The sequence below is a fragment of the Tamandua tetradactyla genome, chromosome 16 (assembly GCF_023851605.1).
Source record: "Tamandua tetradactyla isolate mTamTet1 chromosome 16, mTamTet1.pri, whole genome shotgun sequence".
Classification (NCBI taxonomy): domain Eukaryota; kingdom Metazoa; phylum Chordata; class Mammalia; order Pilosa; family Myrmecophagidae; genus Tamandua; species Tamandua tetradactyla.
Genome location: NC_135342.1, coordinates 83,819,970 through 83,845,354, shown reverse-complemented (window position 1 = coordinate 83,845,354; position 25,385 = coordinate 83,819,970). Strand labels below are relative to the sequence as shown.

The following is a 25,385-nucleotide window of genomic DNA, read 5'->3' as shown; positions in this document are numbered from 1 at the left end:
ATATTGGGAAAATATCCATCCTTTGGGGTCCCAGCGTCCAGGCTTGGGGGGAGCCATCCTGGTGTTGTGGTGGCTGCGTAGGGCTGAGCCTGTTCTCTTGCAGCTGCTGGCCACAAGCAAGGAGGTGGACCCAGAAGTGAGTGCTGCACTCCTCCGTGGACAGCAGGCTGAGCCCCTAGACTGCGAACCCCTTCTCTTCTGACTGGACCCTGAGGGAGAGGCCACCACCAGGCTACTTCACAAATAATTTATTACAAGCATAACCACTAGAGAGTGGATTACAATATCCTTGATTGCCTAATGGGGAAAATCTGCATCTGGCTCCAAGTCATTCCATGTCCGTAGGAAAACGCACGCTGGCCCCGCGAGAGGCCTGCAAGGCAGTGCACTATGCATGCAGCTGAGCCCACGGCCAGTGGGAACAATTAAACCTGTCCACGAACAGCATTTGTGCACTTGGTTTCTTTGGGCTGCTTGACATCCCCGCCCCCCCCGCCAGTTCAAGTGGGTTCCGGCTTCACGGCCTGGCTCTCCGTGGACCCTGAGGGGCTTGGCAGGCCTGGAGGGGATCCCTCCTCCAGGGGTTTGGCTCTGTCCTGTGTCTGCGTCAGCGGGTGCACCATGGACATGTGCACATTGAGGTTGTGTGCCTTCTCGAAGCGCCGGCCACACTGGTCGCAGGCAAAGTCCAGCTCGGTCTCCGCCTTGTGCTTGGTCATGTGGTACTTGAGGGACGCCCGCTGGCGGCACTGGAAGCCGCAGACCTCACACCTGGGGGCAGGGTGGGCATGAGCCTATGGGGTGGCTACCTGGGGCTGCCCTGCAGAGAGGAACTAACACCTAACCCCACTCAACCCCTGGCTGTAGAAAGCAAGCAGGAGGAAGCCTCAGGCTGTGTAAATGGCACTAAAATAGATACAAACACCAGGACTGATGCACATAATCCCTGATGCAACAATGGACCAGAACTTATGGTACAATGACAACAAATGTTCCTTCATGAACTGTAACAGTGGAACTACACAAGGTGTGGGAGCTTTCTGGGAACCCTGTATTTTATGCATGACTTTGCTAAAAATCTACCACTTCTCTAATAAGATCACAGATGTAAAGGCAAGCAGACCTTACACTGTGCCCCACACTGAAGGCCCTGGAGGAGGGGCAGGGGTCAGGTGTGAGGCGGTCCCCCCATGCCCACTCACTGCAGGGGCTTGGCTCCCGAGTGCCGCATCTGGTGGACCAGAAGGTGCTTCCGCTGCTTGAAGGTCTGTCCACACTCGTCGCAGATGTAATTACGCACCTCTGGAGGCCCAAGGGAGAAGGTGCAGTTATGCGGGCGTCCACACCCTCCCATGGGGGAAGATGGGCTGAAATCATCAGGGTTTCAAAACAGACAAGGTGTGACCAAGGCCAAGGGCCTAACTCTAGTTACAGGAAAAAGGCTTTAACAGGAGCCTCTAAAAGCCTTAAAAAGCATCGCTTGGATGGTACTGCCTCTAGCAGCTGGTGTACTGAGGGTACCCAAAGATAAAATGTTAGGACGCTCGCTTCCTCGAAGCACAACCCTGAGAGGAAACCCAATTCGTGAGGCTTTAGCTTCTTGGTATCAGCTTCTCCCAGGGCCCCTGGGGTCAGCAAATGAGTACGTCCAGGTGAGGGTATGGGTTTCTCATAGGCCCCAGCACTACACTTTCCCACACACACATCCTGGAACAGAAAGCCCCTCAAAACCACCCTGCAAAGGACAATCCACCCTGAGATCTCCTCTTTACTCTGTCCTGGGTCATGACCTTTGCCTCATGAAAGACAAGAATGCGTGGAGCCACAGGACAGAAAAGCGGCTCCACTGTGCAGCCGACTGAGGTGCACTCAACTAGGCAGGACAGCAACCCCCCAAGACACAGGCGGGAGAGTCACCAGGCTCCATAAGCAAAGCTGCTGCACAGGCCCACGCGTGGCACGTCTACTTCAAGAGGAGGGAAAATGCGGGTGAGCAGACACTCAGGCGTGGGGAGCAAATCAGGTGTGGATCTCGTGCTTCCTGCGGCCTGCTCCGGGTACCACACCACAGTGGGTGTGCAACCCGGACAAACCAGTGTGCACAGAAAACACCAGAACAACCCGCCCTGACAACGCAACACTGGTAGCATCTGACTGAAGCTCACTTACTGCCTTTTTTTTGCATTTTTCTTACTTTACAGAATTTCTGTAATATACGTGTTACTTTTATAATTCAGAAAGGCATGATAAAAGTTCATAAAAAACAGCAAGTGCCTCACTGAAGAGCAGAGAACGTGCTTTGCTCTCAGTGCTGACAAGCTGCTCAGACCACTCCTGGCAACTCCCCCCGGCACCCCGTGCCAGGCCCTGAAGAGGCGGGAGGAGGGTGACAGTCCAGGAGCCCGAGAAGAATTCATCCCTGGCCTCCCCACCCCTGGGACCCCGCAGCAGTCACCTGTGTGGATGAGCTTCACGTGGCGCTGCAGGTAGCGGTCGATCATGAACACCTTGTTGCAGCCGGGGTGGGGGCAGGGCCTCTCGCGGACCTCCTCGTGGTGCTCCTTGACGTGCTTCTGCGAAAGGCCCCAACGGTCTGCTCAGGCCTTGGCGCCCCTGACGCTCAGCACGCGAGGCACGGCGAGCAGGCACCATGTCCTCATTTCTCCCAGAGCTCCTTGAGAGCTCTGCTTAGCCGGCCCCGAGTGTGTAGACGCAGCAAGGCTGACCACACTGCTCCGAGTCACCCCACGGATTCGGGTACTCGCCCAGCGCCCAGCTCACCTTCATGCCGTCTGCCCCGCGGTACACGGCTGTGCAGCCCTGGTAAGGACACTTGAAGATGGTGGGCAGCTCCTCCCTGGAACACAGGGCATGTGTAGGCCAACCCCAAGCCAGTCTGAAGCTGACCCCCACTGACCCGTCACCACCAGCCCCACTGACCTCTCGCACCTGAGCTTCTTTTTCCAGCCAGGCTTGGGCCCAGGTTTCTTGCGAATTTTTTGTTCTTCAGATTTCCTGGCTTCTTTGCTTTCACTCTTCTTACCAGAGACCCTGAAAAGAGAATGACAAGACTGGACGACCTTCCGATGCCCGCCCTCAATGTGAAAGAACAGGTTTCCACAAGCTGCCACACTGGAACTGTCCCTGACTGGCCTAGCTTGGCCCCCAGCTTCACCTCCCAGGGGAGCGGCCGAGGAGACACAGTCATTGCTATGGGAGTGGATGGGCTCAACCAGAGCATGAGTGAGCTGTCACCCTCCTTCAGGAACAGTGGCAGTTTCTGACTGAACCAGGCCCCACACAGCTCAGGATGCGTGGGGACTCTCACTTGCCCAGTGTGCTGAGAGCCAGGCTCTTGTCCCTGTGCCCATGTGGGATGTGGTGGGCCCAGGCCCAGTCCCCAGAGGAGACCGGCATGCAGCACTACACATTGCTCAGCTTTCCCCCTGCGGCCTGACCACCAAGGCCTGGACCTCCTGTGGATCAGGGCTGGTGAGGGTGATGGGCACAGGCCCAGGCGCCCAGACTGAGTGCCACACTGCAGAGGTGGTGACCCTGTTGGGATGCATCCTGCAGGGACAGCCCCCACCTTGGGCAGCCCCTTTCCACAGCATGAACCTGCTCACACTGGGCACTGCCCTGTCTCAGCATCAAGGCTCAGGAGTGCCACTCCCACAGCCAATGTGATAGGGCCCTCTACGCACTGAACCTCTGTCCGAAATGGAGGCCTGGACCCCCAACCCACCCTGTCCCCCCACCGGCCCGCAAGGTGTGGGACAGCAGAACTGTAAAGCTCAGAGCCAGGCCTGGGATCCACACTAGCCCAGGTAGTGCCTCATGTGTCCTAGAGACACACATCTGGGCTCCCCAAACCAGATGTGTTCTCAGCACCAGCCCACCAGCTCCCTTAGCCCCACCCCAACCCAGGTCCGAGGGTCCTGGCTAGGCCCCAACATTCTGATATTGACTCCCCAAGCCTACTCCTCCCTTCTCTGCTTCTCTTTCCATAACCAAAGTCAGAACTTCAGTGAAACAAAGGCAGTCACACTGACATCTCAGTCCCTGTTGAGGGTTTTCTTAGGGGATGGGCGAGTGCTCACAGCCTGCTGCCCTTTGGGAGTATTTTGCCTCAAGACTGAAATGCTCAAAGAAGATCATCTTGGCCTGTGGCAGCATTCCCGGGATGGGAAAGGAGGTCACACCGTGAAAAATGACTCTGCTCACTGAGACCCTGTGACGAGACTGGGGAGAAAAAGTACGTGTCTCATAAAAGGAAAGATCCACAGAAGATCAGAGACTACTCAACAAGGAGGAGGGCGAGTGCTGGCTGGGCCTGCAGCCTCCCAGGACACCTGGCACAGAGGGTGAGGGGTGACGGTGGGCCTGCCTAAGGCTCAGGCAAACCCTGGGGGTCTGGGACATCACAGGGGTTCAAGCGGACACTGCAGGACATGGACCAAGGAGTGGGCCAGGCAAAAAGGACCACAAAGAACCTCGCTGGGCCAGGTCAGCAGGTTTGCCCATCACAGCCTGCCCACCACCTCTGTGACACCCCAGAGCTCCCAGGTCATGGCTGCACTTCTTGGACTGCACGAGACCAGGCCCCTGCAGAGCTCCCAAAAGGTGTGACCAACAGCCAAGAACAGAGCCACCTCCCAGGCTCCTGCCCCAGACCAGCCCACAGTCACATCTCCTCTGAGTAGAGGAGATGGAGCCAGAAAAGGAGCAAGAGCCTGTGCTGAGAGGGCAGGCCAGGAAGTCGAGCCACCACCCGAACCCCCATGACCCACCTGCTGACCCCCTGGGCACCCTCCACCAAGCCCACAACCTGGGGTGAGATAGTGCCCTTACTTCTTTCCAGGGCGAAGCTCAAAGGACTCCTCAGATGACTGGGTGCTTTGCTTCTGGTCATGCTCATCACCACTCAGGAAGTCCCTGGGAAAGAAGAGAGACCTCAGCAAGCCCCAGACTGGGTGACAAAAACAGCGACCCCTCCTGTCTGACTCCACACAGACCCCACATTTCACGTTTTAATTCTGGGGATTTTTAAATGAACCCAAAACTGCCAAATCTCCAATCCCATTTCCTAACAAAAAAGACAAGCCAGGGTCAACAAAGTCAGACAAGCTAACAGATTCCACATGTAAGAGGAATGGTGGGAAAATAGAGGTGTATGACGCTCCAGGAATTAGTCCCTCCACCAAAACAACTGCTGAACTAGCAGGAACTCTGAATCATTTCTTTTGGAACTCTGGAGTCAAATGGGACAACTTGCAGCATCCAGGGAGAAGCTGGACACGAGGCTGGCATGTTCTAAGAAATACCGATGGGTTTCGTCCTCCTTACAGCAGCTGCTGCCCCCGCCCCGCCCCCCACCTTGAAGGCAGTACCCCACCCCCACACCAGGGAGGCTGCCCAGAAGGGCACGGAAGACTTGGCCAATGCAGTGAGCCAGCGAGGGCAGCAGCCACCACAGGCACCCCACCCAGAAGAGCAGACTGTATGTGAGGGCAGGAGACAAGTTATCAACTGATTTCAAAATACTGAAATCTTCTCTGACCACAACAGAATGCAGCTAAAAATAATTAGCAGAAAGAAAACAGGAAATCTTACAAATATGTGCAAATTAAACACCATGGTCTTAATAGTGGATTGAAAAGGAAATCAAAAGGGAAATCAGAAAATACAGACAAATGAGAATGAAAACAACACACCAAAACTAATGCAGCAAAGGCAATGCTCAGAGGGAAATTTATAGCAATATATGCCCACATTTAAAAAAGAAAAGAGAAAGACCATAGATCAATAATCTAACTTCACACAGAGGAACTAGAAACACAAGCACCAACTAAACCCAAAGTTCAAAAAAACAGAAACAGTGAAGATTAGAGTGGAGAAAATAAAGAATTAAAAAAAAAAAAAATCAATGAAAACAAATGTTGGTTCTTTCAAAAGATCAATAAAATTGACAAACCTTTAGACTGATAAAGAAAAGAAAACAAGATGGAAATAACTAAATTCAACAATGAAAGCATGGGATGTTAGTACTGACCCCACAGAAATAAAAAATATTCTTTTATCAACAACTATACACCAACAAGACAACTACTCGAAATGGACATGTGCCCAGAGACAAAAGAATTACCTAAACTGACTCAAAAAGAAAGAGAAAATTTCAAAAAATCTACAATAGATTGAATCAGTAATCAAATACACCCACCAGAAAGCAGAGCCCAGGACCAGATGGCTTCAACGGTGAGGCTTACCACATTTAAAGAATTAATACCAATCCTTCCCAAATTCTTCCAAGAAGTAGAAGAGGACGTTTTTAGTTCCCCTTACTCATTCTATGAGGCCAGCATCACTCTGATACTTAGAAAACCACAGACCAAAATCCCTTATGAATACAGATACAAATTCCTTAACAAAATCCTGGCAAATGGAATCCAACATTAAATAACTGATTCCTATTAAAAGATCATATACCATGACCAAGTGGGATTCATTACAGCAATGCAGGGTTGGTTCAACAGAGAAAAATAAATTGATTTAATACATCACATTAATAAAAAAAAAGAGGAAAAAATGATCATCCCCCCACCCCCCAAAAAGATCATATGACAAAACATCCTTTCATGATAAAAACACTCAGAAATCTAAGGATACAAAGGAACTTTCTCAGCATAATAATGGGCACATACAAAAAACCCACAAATAATACTTAATGGTGAAAGACTGAAAGCTTTCCCTCTAAGATCAAGACAAGGGTGCCTGCTGTCACCGTCATTCAACATTGTACTGAATGTTCTGCCAGAGCAATGAGGCAAGAAAAAGTAGTAAAAAGACATCCAAATTAGAAATGAAGAATTCAGATTATTCCTAATTACAGATGACATGATCCTATATATACAAAATCCCACACAGGATCCACAAGAAAAATACTAGAACTAATCAAGTGATTCAGTAAAGTTGCAGGGTATAAGACCACCTGAAAAAAAAATCAGTTGTTTCTACATATCAGTAATGAACAATCTGAAAAGGATATCAAGAAAATAATTCCATTGACAACAGAATCAAAGTGAGTAAAATGCCTAGGTATAAATCTAACCAAGTAAGTAAAAGACTTTCTATACTGAAAACTACAAATTTAAAAAGAAATAAATTGGTGGCATGAGGGTAGTTCAGTGGTAGAATTCTCACCTGCCACGCGGGAAACCGGGTTAGATTTTCGGCCCATGCACTTCCCAAACAAACAAATGGTGCTGCAATAATGGGACACTCACATGGAAAAAGAATAAAATGTAACCCTGCCATACCAGCCCCCAAAAAGTAAAAAATGAAAAATTTTAAAAGGCCTAAACAAACAGAAAAATATTCATGTTCATGGACTAGAAGCCTTAATATGAAGATGCCAATACTACCTACAGTGCTCTACAGATTCAGTGAAATTCATATCAAAATTCCAACAGCCTTTTTTATTTTAACAGAAATGAAACAGCTGATTCTGAAATTCAAACAGAATTTCAGGGGGCCCTACCAAGCAACTACCAAGACATAAAGAGCTGGTGGACCTTTTTTGGATTGATCTTCTTTCTCTCTTTCCTGTGTTTTCTGATATGGTGCATCCTGTGGGACCAGAATGGATGGGAGCCTCACCTTTGGCTGCTCTCAAGGCAAGCAGATTCTGCCCTACACCAGCCCTACACCAGCAACTACAGGACATAAACAGCCAGAGTGCTTTTGGGGATTTGGGCATTCTTTTTTTTTCTTCCTTTTTTAGGTCTGGAAGATGTCTAAAGGACCAACAGAGGGCAATGGCCTCAGTCTAGGCCATGATGTCAGTTGCATCCAGCTTACCACCAGCATCTACCGAGAGACATGGAAAAGCAGTGTACCTTTGTTTCTGCGTGTATGGATGTTTTGTTTATTGGTTTTGTTTTTTTTCCATCTCTCTTGTCTTCTTTTGCTTTTCTTTCTTCTTGGTCTAGGAAACTAATGAGGGGTAAATAAGACTTCCAAACTGACCACAATATAATACTCAAGACGTTCATTTCCCAATAAAAATCACATCACAAGAAAAAGAGAATTTGACAGAAATTATCCTGGAGGAAGCATAGTCACTGGAATTACTAATCAAAAATGTTAGATCCTCCGTTAGACTATGCTACCTATCATAAGCTGCCAAACTCCAACCAGGAAGATTCCAGCCAATCCTAAACACCTAGGGTATCCACAAGGGTTCCAGGCACTGGGGTAACTTTCCAGAAACCTATGACCTCCAGATGGGTCCCTGGTCCAGGTAAGTCCTGAAACCTAGAGGGCCCAGCCTCTCCAGAACATCAGGAACTTCCATCCCCCTACCCCAGATTAGTGATAGCCCCTTCCAAGATGAAAAAGTTAGAATGACCACAGCCCAAATACCCCCCTAAAGAGAGGAATAGAAAGATCAAAGATGATGATGGAGTTATACAGAGTATGACTGCTGAATCATTAAATTGATATCTCTTTTAGTCTCCAGTATCTTAGAGCAGCTAGAAGTAAAAACCTAAAATTGTGGGATTGTAATCTATGTCAAACTCTGAAATATGTTCTACAACTAATTGTGGTGCTGTGCTTTGCAATTTATTGCTTCTTTGTATATACGTTATTTTTCATAAAAAAGAAAGAAAAGTCAATTGTGGTGATAAAAAAATACTTAAGCCCTCTAACCTCCTATATCCTAGAGCAGCTAGAAGGAAAAACAGGAGAGGATCATGTGGTAGCCCATGACGAACTCTGGGATCTGTCCTGTAACTAATTATTGAAGAGTGCTTTGAAAACTACTGCTTTTTCATTTCTTTGTTTTATATATATGATATACTATTCAATAAAAATGTTTCTTAAAAAATCAAATAAATAAAATGTTAGATCAATTCTCCTAAACAGGATCAACTAAAAGAAAAATTGGACAAAGAACTAAAGGGGCTAAGGAAAACAATATATATAAAAGAAGAAAATTTTAATAATGAAAATAGGATTTATAGAAACTGGAAACAAAATAGGAATTCTGGAGCCGAAAAGTACAATAACTGAAATGAAAAATTCACAGAAGGGTTCCACAGACTGGAAGAGACAGAAAAAAATAATCACTAAACTTGATGAGATAATGTAATGAAATCAGCCAGCCAGAGCAGCAGAAAAGGTAAAAAAGAGCAGAGCCTGAGGCACCTGTGGGACACCATCAAGCGTGCCAAGGGGAGTCCCAGAAGATGTGAAAAAGGGGCAGAAAACATACTTGCAGAAATAAATGGCTGAGAACTTCCCAAACTGAATGAAAGAAATGGATATACAAATCCAAGAAACTCAAAACTTTAAGCAGGATGAACTCAAAGAAAGCCACAGTGAGACTCCTTATATCACATTATCAAAACCCAAAGGAAAAGAGATCACCCTGAAAGCAGCACAAGAGAAGCAAAGTGTAACACACAAGCTCCTTAAGATTAACGGATATCCAATTTCTTATTATAAACCGTGGAGGCCAGGAAGCAGTGGGAGGGCATATTTAAAGTAATGAAAAAAAAAATTATCAACCAAGAATACTATATCCAACAAAACTGTCCTTCAATATGAGAGAGAAATTAAGACTTTTTGAGGAAAACAAAATCCAAGGGAGCTCATTAACATGGAAACTGCCTCGCAAGAAATGGTATAAAGAAGTTGTCAGGTTCAAAGGAATATACTAGAAAGTAACTCAAAGCTAGGTAAAGTGATAAAAACCTCCAGCAGAGGTAAACACAAATACCAGTATTATTACATTTTTTTCCTGAGTAATGCCATCTTTTACTTCTAATATGGCTAAAATTCAAAACACATAAAAGGTAACCATAAACCTTCTGTACCTGGTACACACAGTATAAAGATATATTTTGTGATAAAAACAACACGAAGGCAAGGAATTAAGGGATATACAGGGAGCATGTAGGCTACTCAAGTCATGCGGGTAGCAATACAAACTAAATAATAACAGATTTAGGATGTCAAATGTAATCCACCTGGTTACCACAAAGGAAACACTTAAAACCTACGCAAAAGGAAATAAGAAGTGATTTGAAATGTCTTATTACAAGAGATCATGTAAACAAAACAGAAGTCAATAATGGAGGAAAGGAAGAGAAGAAAAGTGTAATACATGCAAAACACAGTTAGCAAAATGGCAGGCCTAAGGACTTTAAATGTAAATGGATTAAACTCTCCAATCACAAGGCAGAAATTGGTAGAATGTACAAAACAGTATGATCCAACTATATGCTTTCACAGGAGAAACATCTTAGATCCAAACACAGACAGGCTGAAAGTTAAAGGATGGGAATAAAAAATATTTCATGCAAATATTAACCTAAGGAAAGCTGGAGTGGTTATAGTAATATCAGATTAAATAGACTTAAAAGTCAAAATCTGTTACAAGAGACAGAAAAAAGGACATGATATATTGATAAGTGGACAATTCAATAAGAAAACATAATTATAAACATGCATGTATCTAACAATATGGGCATAAGACGATTCTCAATGAATTTTAAAATATTAAAACCATACAAAACAATGTATGAAATTAAAAATCTGAAAGAAAACAAGAAAATTGCAAACCTGTGGAAATCAAACAGCACAATCTTAAATAACCCATGAGTCAAAGAAAAAGGGCAATTAGAAAAAACTTAGAAATGAATGAAAACAAAAAGATGAAATACCAAAATTAACAGGATACAAGTACTATTCAAAGAGAAATTTATAGCTATGACACCTACATTAAAAAATCAATTTTTTAATGATTAATAACCTAACGTCACACATAGAGGAACTAGGAAAAAAAGAGCAAAGGAAATCTAAAGTTAGCAGAAGAGAGGAAATAATTAAGATTAGGGTGGAGATAAATGATAGAGAATAGAAAAACAATGGAAAGGATTAACAAAACTAAAAGTTGGTTCTCAGAGGAAAAAAAGTAAGACTGAAATACTTTTAGCTAAACAGAGAAAAAGACAATATACAAACTAAACTCAGAAATAAAAATGGTAACATCACTACATACCGTGCAGAAATAAAAAGGATTATAAGAGAACACTATCTAATCTGAGATTTGGCAATGGATTCTTAGAGCTGACACTGAAAAGCATGATCAAAATGATGTATTTTATTTCATCAAAATTAAAAAAGGTTTGTGCACCAAAAGAAATTATCGAGTAAGTATAAAGACAACTTACAGAGAATGGAAAAATATATAGTTCCAAATCACACATCAGATAAGGATTTAATATCTACACTATAAAAAGAACTCCCATAACTCAACAAAAGATGAACTACCCAATTAAAAAAAAATGGACAAAGGACTTGAATAGACATTTCTCCAAAAAAGGCATATAAATGGCCAAAACACCAATAAAAAGATGGTACAGGCACTGTAGAAAATAATATGATGCTTCCTCAAAAACCATATGATCAGGCAATCCTGCTTCTAGGGATATACCCAAAGAGTGAAAACAGTCACAGACACTTGTACGCCAGTATTTACACCCTCATTATTCTCAATAGCCAAAAGCTGGAAACAACACAAGTGCCCTCAGCAAATGAAGAGATAAAGAAAATGTGGTACATACACACATTCAGCTGCAGAGAGAATGAAATTATAAGACATGCTGCAAAATAGAAGAACTTTGAATACATTTTGCTCAGTGAAATAAGCAAAACAGATAAGCACAAGTATCATATGATATCACTTAAAAGAGATGACTGCAAATAGCAATTCACAGAAATAATAACAGATGACCTCACCTGCCATGCCAGAGACCCGAGTTTGATTCCCAGAGCCTGCCCATAATAAATAAAGGGCAGACCCCGATGGCTCAGTGGCAGAGTTCTAGCCTGCCATGCCAGAGACCCGGCTTTGATTTCCAGTGCCTGATCATGCAAAAAAAAAAAAACACAAAAAAAAAGAACAGATGAGGAGGTTACCAGAGGAACAGGGGGAAAGTGTATGGAAGGAAGGGAAAGGAGGACTGTTTAAAAAATAAAAAGAGCATAACATTACACACGATATCCTTCATGGACTCATTTGTAAAATTAAAATATATGATTATCTCAACAGATATAGAAAAAGCATTTGACAAAATCCAGCAATGTTTCATGATAAAACAGCTGAAAAAAAAATTAGAACTACAAGGGAACTTTCTCAAGGTAATAAAAGTATTTTACGAAAAACTCACAGCTAAAATACTCAATGGTGGAGGAGTAAAAGCTCTTCCCGAGGATGAGGAACAAGACAAGAATGCCCACTTTTACCACTGCTATTCAATACCGTATTTAAAGTTCTAGCCAAATCAACTGGAGAAGTAAAAAAAGCCAAAAGGCATCCAAATTGTAAAAGAGAAGTATAACCCTTTGTGTCTGTGGCCACATGACTTTATATGTAGAAAATTCAAAGAAAGCCACAAGAAAGCTAACTAGGGCTAATAAACAAAATCAGGAACATGACAGAGTTTCAAGAACAACACCCAAAAATCAACTGTTTCAATATTTACTAGGCACAAACAATCCTAGAAAATTCACAATAACATCTAAAATAATAAAATATCTAGGAATAAATTTAAGCAGGTGAAATACTGAACACTATAAAACATTGCTAAAACAAATCACAGAAAACCTAAACAAATGGCAAGACATCCCATGTTCAAGGACTGGAAGATATAACATTGTTAAGATGTCAGTACTACCCAAAGCAATGTAAAGATTCAACAAAATCCCTACCAAAACGCCAGCAGCATTTCTGGCAGAAATGAAAAAACAATTCTCAAATTCGTATGAAATTACAAAGGCTTCCAAACAGCTAAAAGAATTTTGAAAATGATGAACAAAATTGGGGGAATAGCCATTCCCAATTTCAATGCACCACAAAGTTACAGGAATCAAAACAACGAGGAGCTGGCACCAGGAGAGACAATTAAACCAATGGAATAGAGCAGAAAGTCCAGAAACAGACCCAGGCATTTATGGCTACTTGCGCTGCCAAAGAGCATCTAAAAAGTTTGTACAACATGTATGGATGTATGTTAAGTTTTATCAATCCAAATGATTTTTAACAAGAATTAACAAGTACACCTGTGGTGACAACAAGTGGTATTGAGAAAACTGGAAATTCAATGCAAAAGAATGAAGTTGGACCCCTATCTCATACTACATGAAAATTAATTTAATACAGATAAATGACCTAATTAAAAGAGTCAAGACACCAAAACTATTATAATAAAAAACATAGAAGAAATTCTTCAGGACCTTCTATTAAACAATGGATTCTTAGATATGACACCAAAGCAGGAGCAAGTAAAGAAAAATAAACTGGACGCCACCAAAATTTAAAACTTCTGTACCACTTGCACACTGATGTTCATAGTGGCAGTATTCACAACTGCCAAAAGATGGAAGCAACCTAAGTATCCATCAACCAATGAATGGATAAACAAAATTTGGCATATATGTGCAACGGAACTATTTAGCCATGAAAAGGAATGAAGTTCTGACACATGAAATCATGGGTGAACCATGAAGACATCATGTTAAATGAGATAAACAAGGAAAAATATTGTTATGATCTCACTGATATAAAATAATTAGAACACACAAATTCCCAAAGTCAGAAACTAGAATAAAAATTGCCAGGGGTGGGTTAGGGAATGGGGAGTTAGTGCTTAGATTATACAATGCTGCTATTTAGGATTATGGAAAAGTGGTAATGATGATGGTGATGGCAGCACAACATTATGAATGAAGTTAGCAACACTGAGTTATATATTTGAATGTGGCTAAAGGGGGAAACTTTCGGTTATATAAATCTTCCTAAAACAGAAGTAAAATTAAAAAATAGGATTATAGAGAACAGATACCGAACACTAATGTAAACCATAGACTATCATACACTAATAGTCTTCCTTCAACTGTAACAAACAGCAGAATAACGCAAGATGTTAATAACGGGGAAGAGAATATGTAAACTATTTTCTGCATGGTTTTTCTCTAAACCTACAACTTCTCGAATTAAAAACAACTTTTGTACATCAAAATACATTATTCAAGAAAGTGAAAAGCACTTTCCTATTATAGAATAGGAAAAAGTATCTGGAAATCATATATCTGAGATAAGAATATGATATTCAAAATATATAAAGAACTCCAACAACCCAACAACAAAAAGACCAACAACCCAATTAAAAACTAGACTTGAATATACAAATGGCCACCAAACACATAAAAGTTGTTCAGTATCATTAGTCATGACAAAAGTGAAAATCAAAACCATGATGAGATACCACATGACATGTCCTGCAACACTATTATTAAAGTAACAGAAAATATCAAGTGTTGGAGAAGATGCAGAGAAATAAGAGCCTTTTAACACTGGAGATGGCAATGTAAAATGTCACAGTCTCCATGGGAAACAATTCGGCAGTCCCACAAAAAAATAAACAGAGAATTAGCATATGACAGGCAATAAAATTTCTGTGAATACAATCAGAACTAAAACCAAGAACTCGGATAGATAGCTGACCATGAACGTTCAGAGCAGCATTATTCATAACAGCCATCAGTGGAAACAACCCAAATATCCATCATGATGAAGGGATTAAGAAAAAAAAAAAAAGGGCGGGCCACGGTGCCATGCCAGAGGACCCGGGTTCAATTCCCGGTGCCTGTCCACATAAAAAAAAAAGACATTTATCTGTGTTATTCAGCAAGAAAAAGGCATTAAGTTCTGATACATGCAACACCACAGATGAACCCTTAGACACCATGCTGACTAAAGTGAGCAGGGCTAAAACGGACAAATACTGATGATTTCTCTTATATGGAATACTTAGAAAAACAAATTCATAGGTAGAAATCAGCAAAGTGGTTACCAAGGACCAGCAGGAGGGGAGAATGGAGAGTTGTTACTTAGTGGGTAGAGTTTCTATTTGGGATGATGAATGTGTCTACAAACAGATAGTGGTAAAAGTTAGAAAACACTGTGACTGTGTTTAATGTCACAGAATTAGAGACTTATAAAAGGTTAGAATATGAAGACCATGACAAGCCAGCAGAGTAGGAAGCCCCAGGAATCAGTTCCTCCACCAAAGCCAGTGAACTGGCAAGAACCATCGGAATGAACCGCCGTGGCTTCCAGGGTCCACTGGACATGGAACAGCCAGAGGAGGAGGACAGGGTGTCCTCGGTGAGTTTCCCCTGTCTGCAGCCATCCCACCTCCAGGCCCAGCAGTGGGGCAGGCTGGACTGGGGACAGCAGCCCAGGCTCCTGGTGTGGCCTGCTGGGGCAGGTTGGGCCTGGTCTCATTCCTGACCACTGCTTCTGGGCAGCCAGCCAGGCACTGGACAACCAGCTCGGAGGGGCCGCAGCTCAGCCCCAGCCCATGCAGAAGCAGCAGAGGAGCTTAAAGGGGAGTGTCTACTTGTCTACTCTCTTCCTTCAGTTTTCTCTCTCCATTCCTAGTTTGGGAACAAAAATACTTTGGAAAAGTGAAGAACTGATAGTTCCAGTCCTCAGTAATAATACAAAACCATAGGAATGTGTGAGTAATGAAAGAACTAGATTTCTAGAGTCATAAAAACAGAATACTAAGAATGCCCAGTTTTGAACAAAAAAAAGGAACCTGTCAGAAAACAACCCTAAGGAAAGCTCATACAAAGGAACAAAGTCAAAGATCTTAAACCAATCATCTTAAATACACTCAATAACCTAAAGGGATCCATATACAAAGAACTAAAGGAAATTAGGAAAATGGTGTATGAACAAAATAAAGAAAAAAAAAAAGGAACCAAATAGAATTTTTGGAGTTGTAAAGTACAATAATTGAAATAAAAACTCTTCAGATGGATTTAAAAGCTAGAAATTTTGGAGCTGTAAAGTACAGTAATTGAAATGAAAAACTCTTTAGATGGATTCAAAAGCTTATTTGGGGGTGGTGCAACAGTGGCTCAGAAATAACCAAGGGATTGAGAAAGCCTTCTTGACCAAAAAGGGGGAAGAAAAAAATGAGACAAAACAAACAGTCAATGAGTAAGAGATTTCAGAATAGAGAGGTTATCCTGGAGGTTATTCTTACGCATTATATAGATATCCCCTTTTTAGATTAAGGTGTATCCGGCTGGAGGGAACTGCCTAAAAATGTAGAGCTGTGTTCCAGCAGCCATGTTTCTTGAAGATGACTGTTAAATAATAGAGCTTTCATAATATGACTGTGTGATTGTGAAAACCTTGTGTCTGATGCTCCTTTTATCTACGGTATGGACATATGAGTAAAACATATAGATTAAAAATAAATAAATAATAGGGGGAACAAATGTTAAAATTAAAATATATATATTGGATAGATGTAAATACTACTGATCAATGAGAGAAAGAGGTAAAGGGGTATGGTATGTATGAGTTTTTTCTTTTTACGTCTTTTTCTGGAGTGATGCAAATGTTCTAAGAAATGATCATGGTGATGATTATACAACTGTGTGATGATATTGTGAGCCACTGATTGTACACCATGTATGGAATGGTTGTATGTTAAGAATGTATGTGCTTGTACGTTGTATAAATAAAAATAAAAACTGAGAGGAAAAAAACCGTATTGGGAGCAGTGCAACACTGGCTCAGTGGCAGAATTCTTGTCTGTCGTGCTGGAGACCCAGGTTCAATTCCAGGAGGCCGCCCATGCCAAAAAAAAAAAGCATATTTGGGCAGGCAGAAGAAAGGTTCAGAGAATGTGAAGACAAGACAATGAAATTATCCAGTGTGAAAAGCAGAGAGGAAAAATGAACACAGCCTGAGGGACCTGTAGGCCACAGTCACCAAGGAAACGGGTCATGGCTGACACCACTAAGCAGCGTTCCACACCACAGAGTACATCCACCCTGCCTGGGGCACAGGGAACACTTCCCAGGGTGGAACCCTGTGAGCCACAAATCAGATCTTAATAAATTTAAAAATATTCAAATCAGGCAAAGTAACTTCACAGACCACTATGGAATAAAGCTAGAAAACATTAACGGAAGGGAAACTTACAAATATGTGGAAATTAAACAACATACTACTCTTAAACCACAAATCAGTAACTTCACACCTAAAGAAACAAACAAAAAGACCAAATTAAACCCAAAGTCAGTAGAAGGAAGGAAATAATAAAGATTAGAAGAGCAGAGACAAATGAAAGAGAACAGAAAAAACACAAGCAATCCACCAAAATCAAAAGCTGCTTTTTTGAAAAGATCAACAGAGTCAACATTAACTGTTAGCCAGACTGACAATGAAGAGAGGGCACAAATAACCAAAATCAGGAACAAAAATGGAGACATTGCTACCAAACATGCATACACATACACACACACACACACAAAGAGTAGGAAGACACTATGAACAATTAAATGTCAACAAACTACAAAACCTAGACTGAAAACATGGACAAATTCCTAGAAACATATACGCTATATGATCTGATGTAAGATGAAACAGGAAATCTCAAAACAGATTTTCTTTTTTGGGTGTACGGGCCAGGAAACAAACCTGGGTCTCCCGTATGGCAGGCAAGCATTCTACCACAGAACTGAAAAAACTTTTAACTAGATATTGAACCAGTAATTTAAAACTTCCCAACAAAGAAAACTCTAAGACCAAGTCCAACCAAAGATAATTTCACTGCTGAATTCTAACAAACATCTAAAGAAATTTTAGCAATCTTTTTCAAACTCTTCCCAAAAAATAGAAGAGGAAGTATTTCTTGCTAATTCATTCTTAAAGGCCAGCATTATGCTGATACCAAAGCCAAATAGTAACAACAGAAGAAAAGAAAATTATACATCAATATCCCTTCTGAATATAGATGCAAAAATCCTCCAAAAAATACTGGCACATTGAATTTAACAGTACAGTAAAAGAATTATACACCACGACCAGGTGGGATTTATTCCAGGAATGCGAAAATGGTTCAACATAAGAAAATCAATCAGTATAATACGTCATCATATTAACAGAATGAAGGAAAAACCTACATAATTATCTCAGTTGATGAAGAAAAGGCATTTGACAAAATCCAACATTCTTTTCATGATAAAAAAGAAAGAAAGAAAAACTCAGAAAACGAGGAATAGAAGGGTACTTTCTCAACCTGGTGATGGGCATTGATGAAAACCCCACAAGTAATATACTCAATGGTGAAAGACTAAAAGCTTTCCCCTAAGATCAGGACCCAGACAAGGGGTACCTGCTGTCACCACTGCAATTCCACGTGGTGCTGACATGATAGCAAGAGCAGTCGGGCAAGGGAAGAAACAAAGGCATCCTGACTGGAAAGGGAGAGGTCATATATCCCAATTCGCAGATGACAATACTGTATGTGGAAAATCCCAAAGAATCCACAAGAAAACTACTAGAACAAATAAATGAGTTCAGCAAAATTGCAGGACACAAGATGAACATGCAGATGTCAGTCAGGTTTCTCTACACCAGAAATGAGCAATTTGAAGAAGTAATCAAGAAAACAATTCCATTTAGAACAGCATCTAAAAGAAGACCATACCTACGAATAAATTTAGCCAAGGAGATGAAAGATTTATAACTGAAAACTGCAAAACAACGCTGAAAGAAATTAAAGAAAACTCAAATAAATGGAAAGACATCTTGTGTTCATGGCTGGAAGACTTAATATTCTTAAGATGTCAATTCTGTCTAAAGCAATCTACAAATTCAACACAAACCTTATCAAAATTCCAGCAGCCTTTCTGACAGAAATGGGAAAGCTGATCCTCAGATTTTTATGGAATAACAAGGGGCCTCCAAAATTCAAAAGAATGAAGTTGGATGACTCATACTTCTTGATTTCAACACTTACTAGAAAGCGAAGGTAATGAAAACAATGGTCCTGGCTTAAGGACAGACAGAGACTGACAGAACAGAACTGTGAGCTGAGAGTTAAACCCACACATTTATGGCCAGCTGAATCTGAACTATGGTGCCAACTCCCTTCACTGTAAAAATAGTGTCTTCAACCAATGGTACCGGGACAACTGGCAACACACAAGCAAAAGATGAATATGGACCCCTACCTCTCACCATACAGAAAACGCAATTCAAAATGGATCAATGAAAAGAATTTAAAAAATAAAATAAATTTAAAAAAATGGATCAATGACCTAAATATAACACTAATACTAAGCTCTTACAAAGAAACACAGAGAAGTATCTTCAGGACCTTAGTAGGCAATGGATGTTTAGATTTTATACCAGAAGCACAAGGAACAACAGGGAAAAAAAAATACATAAAATGAACTTAATTAAAATCATAACTCTTATAGAGAGACTATTGTCAAGAATGTGAAAAGTCAACCTACAGAATGGGAGAACGATGTATCTGATAAGGTTTTAATATCCAGAACATATAAAGAACTCCTACAATGCAGCAACAACAACACAAAAAAACTAAAAATGGGCCAAGCATATAAACAAAGATTTTTCCAAGGAATATATTCAAATAGCCAATAAGCCATATATTCAACATGCCAATAAGATGTTGAGCATCTTCTTACAACGGCTGATGATGTAAGAAGATGCTCAACATCATCAGCCGTTAGAAAAATGAAAATTAAAGTTACAATGAGGTGCCACTTCACACCCACAAGGATGGCTATTACTTAGAAAATAACAAGTGTTGGCAAGGATGCAGAGTACCTGGAACCCTCGTACATCACTGGTGGGAATGTAAAATGGTGCAGCCACTATGGAAAATACTTTGGTGGTTCCTCAGAAAGTTAAAAAGAATTACCATATGACCTGGCAATTCCACTCTTATGTATATATCCAAAAGAACTGAAAGCAGTGACTCAAAACAGAAATTTGTACACTGATGTTCATCACAGCATTATTCACAATAGCCAAAAGTTGGAAGCTACCCAAGGGTCTGTCAACAGATAAATATATAAACAAAATGTGGTCTATCTGTACAAAGGGATATTATTCAGCTGTAAAAAGAAGTGAAGTGCTGGTACATACTACAGCGTTGGTGGACCTTAGAAACATCAGGTTGACTGAAACAAGCCAGGCAGAAAATAGCAAATAATGTTTGATTTCTCTTACATAAAATACTCTGAATAAGCAAATTCAAAGATGCAAAAGGCAGAACGGTAGTTACCTAGGATTGGGGGAGGTGGAAATGGGAAGTTACTGCTAAATGAGGATGAGTTTTGATTTGGGAAAATAAAAGCTGTCTGGAAATGGTGAAAGTTGCACAGTGTTGTCAATGAATTTACTGTCAAAGAATTCTCCATTTAATATGGTTTTAATTTTTATATTACATATGTCTTACCACAATTAAAAAGTCTTTAAAATTAAAACAATAAATTGATTAAAATGTCTTTACATTTTAGAAATTAAACCACAATTTTTAAAAAAATGAACATGAAAAAAAAAATTCCACCCATAAGCCAGGCTCTCCTAGAATCAGGGTCCTCAAACTCTGCCCAGCAGGGAGTGAAGACCCCGGCCACAGTGGGCTGCCCAGGAAGTTTACGAAGGCAAGGAAAACAATCTACATGCCCGTCACCTGTACACTAAAGTATAAATTGCCACTAAATCTCTGTTGTGCACCAAACTGAGCCAAGCCAGATCCTACAGGGAAGCTGCCCACACTTCCACTACAGGCCACCCTGGGCCTGGACAGAGAGAGGCCCAAAGTTAGCCAGCAGAACCAGGATTAGCAGGCCACATGTGGCCACAGGCTACATTTCCAGCACAGACTCTGTTCCTTCTAGCAACCCTCAGTAATTCTTCATCAAGTCCCTATTTCATCCAGTACCAACAATGTGCTGGTCCCCGTACTCATTTGCCAGGGATGGATTCTATTTTCCAGCCAGGCTCCAGGGGTCTGGAGAAAAGGGTATAGGGACCCAGCCTGGGGAACAAACCACCACCTTCAGGGGCTCAGCTCAAAGGCAGGTGATGGTCACAGGAAGCAAGAGAACCTGTAAAGGGTGGTCACTGGCTTCCTCTGCCGCCTCAAGCACAAAACCCCCGCTTCAAGTCCTAAAAAAGGACCTGAACCTGGCTTCCTCGTGGGAGAGTAACATTCGGACTGAGACAAAACTCAAGCTTTTAAGGGAAGCACAAACAAGCAACAGAAAAGGAGCCAACCATAGGACAGTTTTAACAACACAGCCTCCACGCTGCCGAGGTTACACAAGCCATGGCCTGCCCACTTTTGTAGCTGCATTGGCTGAAGGCCTCCGAGACCTGAGATGCCCCAGGCAGGAGCCCTGAAGCCACAGAGACCTCCAGCCCGGGCAGTCCTCCCGCCGCAGCTGCAGGGAGAAGGCCTGGAAGTGGGCGCCCAGGTAGCCGCGTTTGGTTTTCGAAGAAGAAATTTTAGACTATTTAAACCCACTCTTCTCTCACCCCTCAGAAAGGTCACTGAACTCGTCTTTTACCCGATCATCCGAGGCTGAAGACGGAAGCTGCTTCTCACTCAAGTGCCCTGAGAAACAAAGAAAAAGCTCCTGTCACCAACAGAGAGTGGAGGGCCTGCTACCTGCAAAGGGGCTGGGAGAGCACAGATGGGGGGGTCCACATGGGAGGCACCTCCCTTGTGTGCACACAGAGTCCCTCTCGCCAAGCCCTGCCCAGCTTCAGAGCCACCCCCCCAACCTCTGAATCCAGCAAGGGCACCTGCCATGCTGGGTACCAGAAACCCAGGGGCATGTTCTCCCCAGGACTCAGATTTAGCTGTTGAGGTAGGGTTGTGAATTAACTATTCTTTGTGGGTGATTTGGATGTTTTAAATGCATACTTAGCAAAGCAATACATATAATGACAGCCATACCCAACTGCTGTAACAATCACAATCACAGCAAATCTCCACCCAACCCCACTAGCCCCCTTTCCCAAGGCCCCATGCACCCTTTCCCAACCCGAGCCACTTCATCGGCATCCACACCTCTCTCTTTCTGAGCCACCTGGGTAGCTGTGTTCTCTATGTGTTGTGACTTGGACGCAAAATCTGAACATGCATGTGGACCAGTGCACAGGCAGATGGGAGCAGCCAAGGCTGGTCAAGCTCTCCCAGGACCAACAACCTCAAGCAGCAGCTTAGCCCACCCCAACACAAGACCCTGGCCTAAACAAGAGGCCTGTGTCTTCCCCTCTTGTGTGCTCACACTGCCGTACTGGGGCGTCACCAGGGCCCTGGCTGAGGTCCAGGAAATGTCCTGCAGCTGGCCCAAAGCATCAGCCTCACAGGAAAAGTCTGTCCTCTTCCCCTGCACCCCACAATGAGGCCCCATTTTCGTGTCTCTTCAGTGCCCTCGGTCTAGGGCACAAGCTAGAGAAAACTAGACACAAAGAGCATCTTTTCGGAAACAACTGAAACGGGTCCTATTCATGAAGCAACTGAGGCCACCACGTGCTCCTCAGACGTGGCAAGCAGTGCAGAGACCTCAGAGGGGGGGCAGGCCCAGCCCCCTGCCAGCCCCCATCAACCCCCTCCAGCAGCGCACCACCATGACCACCTCCCACAGCGGAATGCCCCACGGGCACAGGCCCGATCGGCTCCTACCTGGGGCCCCGCTGGGGGGTGGGCTTGGTTGAGGCTGAGGGCTCTGTGCAGGCCCCACAGGGCTGCTATCCACAGAAGGCAGGGCTGTGACCGGGCCAGGCAGTGTCCTCTCAGCCCCAGCTGTGAGTCCTCTGCCTGGGGCATCCTGCAGGGTGGCCCCAGCAAGGGAGGGGCCTCTCTTCTGGGGGAGTCGCATGGCTGACTCCTTGTCCCACTCCCACTTGACCGCCAGTGTACTGTCCAACAAGAAGGCCCCACAGCCAGTGTCTGTGTCCATGGTGTAGTTGTGGCCCTGGCCACAGCCCCACAAGGCCTGGACAACACCGCAGTACTGAGAGGAAAGTGCCTTCTGTAGGCTGGGCAGGGACTCGCAGCTGGCCGCGTGCCTGTGCACCCAGCCCACCAGGCCATGCAGACACTCGGAGCTTGATGTGACAGCGTCCACTGCAAGGAAACAACAGGGACGACAGGCCCGAGCCCGTCAGTACCCAGGCTACCATACCCACACACCTGCCCAGCCCACCTGCCCGGGTACACACTCACCCAGACACACGCCCTCCTCTGTGGCAGTCTGCGGCTGGACACTGACCCTGCAAAGAACCATGGTGTATCACTAGAGTGGGAGGAGATGCAGGAGGGGGCAGCTGCACCTGGGGGCTTAGGGCGAGTGGGTGCCCAAGGTCTTAACACACCCGGCAGGAGTCCTCCAACCAGTCCTTTGTTCCTGGACTACTTGACCTCTTCCCATGGTTGCCTCCTCACCCTCAGGCCCCTCCTTGCCCACTGCTCACATCCCCCATCCTCACTGCCCTCCTGTCTGTCTCCTTGTTCCTATGCCTCACGTCTGGGGCTCACTTGACTGTACGCTAGTCCCCCAACAGAACAAACGTTCTCGCCAAGCTTTTATGTCTAACTGTCTGCCACACTCCCAGCCATGAGAGCAGCACCCACTGGACAAACAGATGGATGGGTGCTTACTTTCCGCCCGGCTTCTGCTGTCCCGTGTGAGAGACGTTGACCCTCTGCAGGAAGGCCCTGAGGATGCCATGGCACTGGTAGAACTGGGCATGACAGTTCTTGCAGACAAACGGCGAGAGCGCGGGGTCCTGGAGGACCGGCACCCCCAGCAAACGCTGGAAGTCCTTGACGAACACCCGCTCCCCTGCAGGTGGGCTCTCCACGCCCTCCCCAGGCCCCCTGCCAGAGATGCTGCGCAGGCTCCGTGAGGAAAACTTGCCATGGCAGAGGCGGCAGCGCCCCATGGCAAAGGCCCGGCCTGGTCCTGGGGAGGGTGGGTGAGAAATGCCTCTGGTCAGCCATGAGGCCGGCTCCGAGCTGCTCATGCCACGGGCACCCAGGACACTAGTACCCCAAGGCCCCCTCACCAACCTCCCAGGCCTGAAGCGGAGAAGGGCACCGGGGGCCTGGGCCAGCGGCAGGGCTCCGGGCGCTACAGCCGAAGCACGCAGGCCCCGAAGAGGCGCCCGGGCCCGAGAAGCCCCCACGCCTCCAGAGAGCCACTTCACTCCTCCCCACGCTGGCCCGGGGGGCCAGAAGCAGGCTCCCTGGGTGGGCTTTCCACCGCCAGACGTCATCGATGCCGCTCCCTCCCCGCCCCGAGCCGGACCCCGAACTCACGTCGCCCGTGCACTCTTCAGCTTTACCGACGCGCTGGGCCTCGGGCGGGGCGCGCGGAGGCCGAGGTGGCAGCAGCGCTGGAGCCAACCCGGGCCCTGGGGCCGCCGCCCCGGGAGGTACGGAGACCCTCAGACGGCGGCTCTGAGGCCTCCGCCACCCCGGCCTGCGGCCCCGCCCGCGTCCCGGAATCCCGAGAGACGCGGCGGCGGCCCACCCACCTGCCTGCTCCGCGAGCTCCTCGGTCGCCCCGCAGGCCCGCGTCGGGCCCCAGCCGAGCCGCGCCGCCGCCGTCCCGCCCGCGCTCTGCCCCCCACTGCGGGAGGGGCGGCCCCGGGCCCGGCCACCGCCGCCAGGGACCCCGCGCTGCCGGGCCGCCCCGGGCGACAGGAAGCGGCCAAGCCTGTCGCGCTTCATGGCGCGGCCCGGGGAAAAGGCCCGGCAGGCTCCCGGCCCCGCTGGGTTCGCCCTGCTCGGGTCCTCTCGGCGCGGTTCGGCCCCGCTCGATCCGCCCTGCTCGGCTCCTCTCGGCGCGGTTCGGCCCCACTCGGTCCGCCCTGCTCGGGTCCTCTCGGCTCACTCGGCCGCGCTCGGCTCGGCTCGTCCCCGCTCGGCCCGGCGTCTACAGGCTCCACCAAGATCGCTCCCAGGGAGGCGGAGCGGAAAGTGGCGAAGGGCGGGGCCGAAGCTGCCCGGGAGGGGCGCGAACCAGGCGAAGTTCGAGTCCGGCGGCCCCGACCCTTCTATTAGGGCAGCTGCTAACGCCCGGGAAGCGCTGTCCCCGGGCCGGGCGCCGTGCTGAACGCTCGGCTTCGCGGACGCCCGTGTGGGAGCGCCGACCTGCTCTTATCCCCACTTTACCGAAGGAAAACTGAGGCGCGGGCGGGCAAACGCCGGAGGGGCCTGCGCCGACTGCGCCTCACAGAGCAAGAGCGAGGACCCCGGCTCAGGGCGGTAGGAGAGGGCTCTCATCACGCCTCTCCCTTCCCACATGCCAGTCCGGGTAGCGGGCCAAACTTCGCGCCGCAAAACGCGCTCTCCGCCACCGGCAGGCAGCCGGGATTCGAGACAGGCTCGGGCGGTGGGCGGGGACCGGAAGTGCTGTCGCGGAGGCCCCGCCCCTTCCGCCGGTCCGCTGCTCGG

The 25,385-nt window shown here is 45.6% G+C and overlaps 2 protein-coding genes across 5 annotated transcripts in view; one reads left to right on the top strand and one right to left on the bottom strand.

Annotated features, from left to right (window-relative positions):
• The window catches only part of FANCA (FA complementation group A), a 107,686-nt gene extending 101,763 nt beyond the window's left edge, over positions 1-5,923 (top strand). For both annotated transcript variants that reach the window (XM_077133322.1, XM_077133321.1), the window contains exon 43: positions 104-5,923. In XM_077133322.1, the coding sequence (XP_076989437.1) occupies positions 104-202 (99 nt within the window). In that variant the 3' untranslated portion in view covers positions 203-5,923. The remainder of the gene's footprint in view (positions 1-103) is intronic.
• ZNF276 (zinc finger protein 276) lies at positions 234-25,340 on the bottom strand. Of its 3 annotated transcripts, XM_077133328.1 has the most exons (11): positions 24,464-25,340; positions 23,586-23,889; positions 23,151-23,197; positions 22,608-23,051; positions 21,452-21,530; positions 4,852-4,935; positions 2,941-3,051; positions 2,782-2,857; positions 2,456-2,573; positions 1,203-1,302; positions 234-771 (listed from the first exon to the last, which is right to left on the bottom strand). In XM_077133328.1, the coding sequence occupies exons 1-11, from the start codon at positions 24,657-24,659 to the stop codon at positions 501-503; spliced, it is 1,830 nt and encodes a 609-aa protein (XP_076989443.1). In that variant the 5' UTR covers positions 24,660-25,340; the 3' UTR covers positions 234-500. The 3 variants fall into 3 exon arrangements, with proteins under 3 accessions (XP_076989443.1, XP_076989442.1, XP_076989441.1); XM_077133327.1 differs by lacking the exon at positions 24,464-25,340 and having other exon boundaries at positions 2,950-3,051; positions 23,586-24,303; XM_077133326.1 differs by lacking the exon at positions 24,464-25,340 and having other exon boundaries at positions 23,586-24,295.
• Positions 25,341-25,385: the final 45 nt, after the last annotated feature.

Excerpts from the sequence above, each read along its gene's own strand:
- ZNF276 (XM_077133326.1), bottom strand. The coding sequence starts at position 24,202 with ATGACGTCTGGCGGTGGAAAGCCCACCCAGGGAGCCTGCTTCTGGCCC. Across the intron at positions 2,574-2,781 it reads GCGGGGCAGACGGCATGAAG|AAGCACGTCAAGGAGCACCA; the intron begins GTGAGCTGGGCG and ends GGCCTTTCGCAG. Across the intron at positions 772-1,202 it reads TCGGGAGCCAAGCCCCTGCA|GTGTGAGGTCTGCGGCTTCC; the intron begins GTGAGTGGGCAT and ends CCCTGCCCCCAG.